Here is a 6,000-nt window from a genome sequence, read left to right as displayed (position 1 = left end):
TATGTATCTATCTATCTATCTAACATGATGCTGCTTCAGTTGCTATTTTTTACATTGTATCTTTTTCTTTTTTTTCTTTTTTTTTAACTTTATTGCTTTTTATAGACTTGTTTGCCCTTACTTACGAGTTGATCCCTCTATTTGTATTAAAACCATCCTCGACAGTTATTTTCGGGTAACTTCTGTGTTTTCTTCTGCCATTAATGTCAATCTATCACCAATGAAACACACGTCTTGTCTGGTGACTTACCTTCCCAAACTTTTGGTGTTGCACATGAAGTTGTCCCTCCTTAACTTGGGTGTCCATCCCCCCAAAACACCGAAGCAAAGTGTCCTCCAGAAAGGATGAAATCCAACTTGAACTTGCCCGAAGAAAATCACTTTCTATTGGTTAAATTGTTGTCTCTCTCTCTCTCTCTCTCTCTCTCTCTCTCTCTCTCTCTTAACCCACCAACAACTTCCCTTTTTCTCACTTCCGCTCCTCAGTCGTGAAAACGCTTTTCTTGTAAGGAAGGTGCAGAAGTAAGGGTGTCATGGTGGGAAAAGGAAAATCCAAACGAAGGGCCAAGTGGTTCCGACAAAGTTAAATAAGGTCCTAAATGTTTTCGGTGGGTCGTCTATCTACATCCTCTCACTCCTCCTGTACGAGATGGATTGTATAAAGTCTTGTTCAACGCCTAACACTGCACTTCCGGATAATGGGTTCATAATAAAAGCTAATTTCATCGTCATTAATGACTCGGAGTTCAAGTGTGACACCTGCAATAAAACAAAATTAATCTTGAGATATTTTTTATCTAATAATAAGAATAATCATCATCATAATTATTATTATTATTATTATTATTATTATTATTATTATTATTATTATTATTGTGCTTAAAGACAACAAAGTGAAGGATGTGAAAGCTAAACTGTCATCTGAAATTAAAATATATCTGAAGATTAATTTCCAGGCCTATTTCCAATAAAATAAAAGTAAATTTATTGATAATAATAATTATTATTATTATTATTATTATTATTATTATTATTATTATTTTATTTACTTTTATTTTATTGGAAATGGGCCTGGATAAACTGCGTTTGATTAACACAGATTTTCTTCAAAGCATTATATCAGTTGTTGGATTTTTCCTACATCTACTTAGGAGCTTAGGGAAAACATTTAGTCTCAAAATCGTGGCCTCCTATGTTCCACTCAAGGAACAGCTAATAAAACTGTAAATGATAATTACCTTGGTGGTTTAAACTTGCTTTTAAATGAGTAAACTTAAAGTTAAAGTTACATTTGTGGACGTTAACCTGCTTACCTTGAAATCTAAATTTACTTCCGGTGCGGTGGTAGCTGCAGTTAGCTTGACCAATTTCTCTTCGTGCAGGAGGAGTGAGCGGCGCGTGGTGAGTGATCTCAGCCGCTCCTCGACTTTCCTCCTCCCACCTCCCCCTCAGTCTTGTGTAACTTCTCTTGATTACAGCTCACACAACTGGACTTTTTTGCACAATTTACAAGGAAATGCATACTGTCATATATGTGCATATAGATATATTTTTGAGGCCCTGCGAAAGACTGGCGACCTGTCCAGAGTGTACTTCGCCTCTGGCCCAGAGGCTGCTGGGATGGATTTCAGCTTCCCCGCGACCCTTGATCGGACTAAGAGGGTTGGATAACGAATTAATGAATATATTTTTTTAATGTATTATTATTATTATTATTGCACATCGGATTTATGCAAACAGGATGCCACAAAGGATATGCATTAAGAACACAAAAATGTGTTTTCTTTTTTCTTTTTTAATTGTGAAAATAAATACAAGCACTTCCACGGTTCTGCAGACTTTCTGTTTAAGTGCACTTTTAGATCAGAATTATTACAAGACCTTTGAGTTGTGCAGCTTGTGTTGTAAAGTAAAGCTGCCAACCAATTTAATGTGTTGCAGATGCCTCCTGTTAGATCACAATATAACTGTGGTTTCTCTACTTTCAACCCAAAGTGGTGCTAAATCTCACTTTATGTTGTTTTTTTTTTACATTGCATATGGACTTTTAAACCAATAAATCAAGTCACAAATGATTTTTTTGCAGGCATCTGTTTTCTCACAGGACGAGAAATCCTTCAACTTTTTGCAGAGTTATTTTAATTGCAATTTAGCTTTATGAACATCTGGGTACACTGCAAAACCAACCTTTCCTGCCATGCTGTTGATTACTCAGTTTTTAAAAAAGATCATAATGTGAAGGTTGTTGTAGATTTAAAAGCATGATGAATAAAAGCATGATACATATGTGTAAATCGACTTCTAATCATGTACATGTAATACCATAAATTTTGACAAACTTACAAAGAAAGTGGACAGTGTTGTCACATCGTCCTGCTTTTAATTTAAGTATGAATATCATTATGACTAGGAAAAATGCATAGCAGAGTATAAACATAAATCCATATTCAAATACCGTTGGTGTCGGTTTGTCGATTCTTTTGGGATACGCACACACACACACACGTATGTATATATATATATATATATATATATATATATATATATATATATATATATATATATATATATATATATATATATATATATATATAAACTTTTATTTATAAAAAGGAAAAACACAATTAAGCCCCTTAATTTTATTGGGATAATTTGTAAATTCACTGGATAGACTATGTCACAGCATCTAAGTTAAAAAAAAAAAAAAAAAAAAGACTTCAAAGAGTCATGAAATTTGAAACAGTCATATCAAATCTTTATATAATTTATGTCAAATAAATTAATAAATAATAAATAAATAAAAAAAATAAGGAAACACAACGCCATCTACAGGGTAAATATACGGAACTGCAGGTTGTCGCTTCGCTTCAGTTCTCGCGAGATCTGAGCTGATCAAAACAGGAACTGAAACATGGCATCGGTGTTCGGAGGAATAGAGGGGTAAGAACAAATTAAAACACGATACAACATTTGTCCAAGGTTATTTTTATGACAAATCTGTAAGTTTTAATGTATATGTTTGATATATGTAGGTGTTTATGTGGTTGTCATTCAGAGGCTGAAACTAAACTGAGACTTAACCGAGGCGGAAGCTTTGCGCCTGTATCTCGTGATCATTTCTCGCCAAGCCCATCTGTACTGTCACTAAAACTAACCGCATTTATTCAAAATAAATAATTTAAGGGAAACATTAAGTTAAAAGTTTCATTCAATGTGTTATTTTCTGTAGTTATAATCTTACTGCCAAATATCTCAGCCAAGTAAATAGATTTTCCTAAAATAAAGTGTGTTTCTCTCACCCTTCATCCAGTGGAGGGACCCACTCTAAAGCAGTGTTGCTGTCAGGAGATGGGAAAATCCTGGCAGAGGCTGTGGGGCCATGCACCAACCACTGGGTGAGCAGTAGCAGCGGTGATGAAGGCCCTGTGGATCAAATAAAACAAAAGTTGTCCACTGTCCTCTTAAGATCTTTCGGTCTTTGTGTGTTACTCAGTTAATTGGAGTGGACAAATGTATTGAAACCATCAACGACATGGTCCAGAGAGCCAAGATCCAGGCAGGGCTGAATCCAAACACACCAATTCACTCCCTGGTCAGCCAAACTATCTGTCTTATGCTGTTTCTTTCTTTGTAAATTGATGCCAAGCCTAAATGCTGATTTGTGTTTGTGTTTGAAGGGCATGTCTCTGAGTGGAGGCGAACAGAAGGATGCCATCGACAAACTGATCGCTCTCATGAGTGAACGATTCCCCAGTCTCAGCGAACACTACTTCATCACCACTGATGCCATCGGTGCCATGGCAACAGCCAGTGATCGGGGTAATCTGTCATTTCTCTGTCTTTGTGATGAGCTCAATTCTTGGCTCAAAGCTTTGCAGCATGTGTGTGTTTTTACAATCAGTTAGCTCTTAAAAACATAATTAACACACAAATCCAAGACTTTTATCAAAGAACCTGTTATGTGTAGTTAAGTACTGATATTACAGCAGATTGTTTACGTTGTAAACATTTCACAGGATATGAATGAACTTAATCTACACTTTTGAAAGCAGCTCACTGACAGGTATAGTTAGATGATATGGGATGAAACTTTACCCTCTAAGGTGTGTCTTTGAGAGTGACACCATTGTTCATGCATCTTACTACATTTTATGGCTTAATGACCCAAGTCACTGTCATTATCTGTGACCGTCTTCTTCTTTAGGAGGTGTTGTTCTAATATCAGGGACCGGTTCCAACTGCAAGTTAGTCCACCCTGATGGCTCTCAGATTGGCTGTGGGGGCTGGGGTCATATGATGGGCGATGAAGGATCGGGTAACTATAGTGATATGCTGCGAATGAATAATGTATAGCTTAATAATGTTGTAAGACAAACTCTTAAGTCTTTACATTTCTACATCCCAGCGTTTTGGACGGCTCATTTGGCCGTGAAAACTGTGTTTGACGCCAGAGACAATCTGGTTGCTCCTCCCCATGACATTACACATGTGAGAAAAGCCATGGAGGAATATTTCCAGGTTCGATTGCACTGATTCCAGCTCGCATTACAATAGTACGCATCGAGTGTCAGTCAGGGTGAAAAGCTCTGACTCATTTCAGGTGTCAGATCTGATGGGGATGCTGCCACATCTCTATACAAACTTCAGGAAGTCCTTCTTTGCTGGTTTTTGCAAAAAGCTGGCTGAAGGTAGGAAGAAAGTCACTTCCTGCCTTTCTTCTCTGTTTTTTTTGTTTAAAGACAGTTAACAGTGCAAGTACAAGTTGTGTTTACTGCACTTGCAAAGGTGCAGAAGCCGGAGATGCTCTCTGTAAGTACGTCTTCGCGCAGGCGGGGAGTGTCCTGGCTAAACATGTGGAAGCAGTTTTGCCTGCAGTACAGGAGGTAACACACACATGCTCTCTGATGCGTTTATAAAAGTGCTTATAGACACTGGAAACAAACATTTCTTTTCTTTTTTCCATCTCAGTCTTTATTAAAAGGTGACCTCGGCCTTCCCATTCTGTGTGTGGGCTCTGTGTGGAAGAGCTGGTCTCTCTTAAAACCAGGTCAGCGTCTCATCATAAAACATTACCTGCTTTCTCCCTCGCATTTATCCTGAAATACAAAAGTATAAATCTGGATAATTTCTGTCTCTCTCCAGGGTTCACAGAGATCCTCGATAAGGCAGCCTCATCTGAGAAGTTCAAGGGCCATTTTCATGGCTACAGCCTCCTGATGTTGAAGCAGTCTTCAGCCCTCGGAGGCGCCGGTCTCGGGGCTCAGAGTTTAGGGGCTACTTTAAGTTTGGATTATGCAGCAAATGCAAAAGTCTTCTATCAACACACCTTCAATGGTAGCCAGTGAAAATGGAAAACGATACCAGTTTGGAATTATTTGGTTCCATAACTCCCAATGTAATGATTATAACTGTCATAATGATGCTGTAAAAATGGTGTTGCACACGATTTCATTTCAGATGCCAAGCGAGACAATCAACGCATTCCAGATCTCAGTGGTTTTTAATGGCTGCTTGGTGACTACTTTGAATTTCACAATACTGTCAAAACATTTTTTTACACTTTTGAACTCTTGTGATTTATAATAAAAGTTTCTGGTGATTTTGCAGAAACTGTTTGCAGAATAATGTCTTATCTTTGACCCCTCGACACTTTAGATCAAGTTAGGCAGTGATTCCAAAGCTCACAGAATGTTATGCACCCAGGTATCACAGCTCAATAAGGTCCAGAGAGACCTTTGGATGTGAAGAACAGCACTTGTAAGTGATGTTCGGTGCTAAATTCATTTTGGGAATTAGATTTGGAGCTGAAGTAATATAGCAGAATGATGTCCATAATTAAAGTTTAAAAGGTATGTCTGGGATGAGGTGGTGAGGAGGAGGATCTGGGTGAAGGAGGCTGAATGGAGAGTAAAGGAATTCGACAGTGCAGCAAATGATGGAGCAGGAAGAATTCCCCAAACATCCAGAAGTTAAGGGAAATGAAAAGGAACAGACTTAAAC

At 37.8% G+C, this 6,000-nt stretch overlaps 2 protein-coding genes across 2 annotated transcripts in view; one reads left to right on the top strand and one right to left on the bottom strand.

Moving 5' to 3' along the window:
* dok1b (docking protein 1b) overlaps positions 1-617 on the bottom strand; it is an 11,582-nt gene extending 10,965 nt beyond the window's left edge. The window contains exon 1 of the mRNA XM_079257376.1: positions 251-617. Within this exon, the coding sequence (XP_079113502.1) occupies positions 251-307 (57 nt within the window). The 5' untranslated portion in view covers positions 308-617. The remainder of the gene's footprint in view (positions 1-250) is intronic.
* A 2,292-nt stretch (positions 618-2,909) lies between these two features.
* On the top strand, positions 2,910-5,527 carry nagk (N-acetylglucosamine kinase). Its single transcript, XM_079257965.1, has 10 exons — positions 2,910-2,940; positions 3,311-3,395; positions 3,494-3,592; positions 3,678-3,819; positions 4,205-4,315; positions 4,406-4,518; positions 4,601-4,688; positions 4,786-4,883; positions 4,969-5,047; positions 5,143-5,527. Exons 1-10 carry the CDS (start codon positions 2,912-2,914, stop codon positions 5,343-5,345), a joined length of 1,047 nt encoding a protein of 348 aa, XP_079114091.1. The 5' UTR covers positions 2,910-2,911; the 3' UTR covers positions 5,346-5,527.
* Positions 5,528-6,000: the final 473 nt, after the last annotated feature.

The sequence above is a fragment of the Telmatherina bonti genome, assembly GCF_933228915.1.
Source record: "Telmatherina bonti genome assembly, chromosome: 18".
Lineage (NCBI taxonomy): Eukaryota > Metazoa > Chordata > Actinopteri > Atheriniformes > Telmatherinidae > Telmatherina > Telmatherina bonti.
The sequence above is the reverse complement of the archived record's forward strand: the minus strand, read 5'-3'. Positions and strand labels throughout refer to the sequence as shown.

What these genes read in the sequence shown, in the direction of transcription:
- nagk (XM_079257965.1), top strand. Translation starts at nt 2,912, where the DNA reads ATGGCATCGGTGTTCGGAGGAATAGAGGG. An exon ending in GTGTTCGGAGGAATAGAGGG is followed by an intron (nt 2,941 to 3,310) that starts GTAAGAACAAAT and finishes CCCTTCATCCAG; the next exon opens with TGGAGGGACCCACTCTAAAG. An exon ending in GGCCATGCACCAACCACTGG is followed by an intron (nt 3,396 to 3,493) that starts GTGAGCAGTAGC and finishes TGTGTTACTCAG; the next exon opens with TTAATTGGAGTGGACAAATG.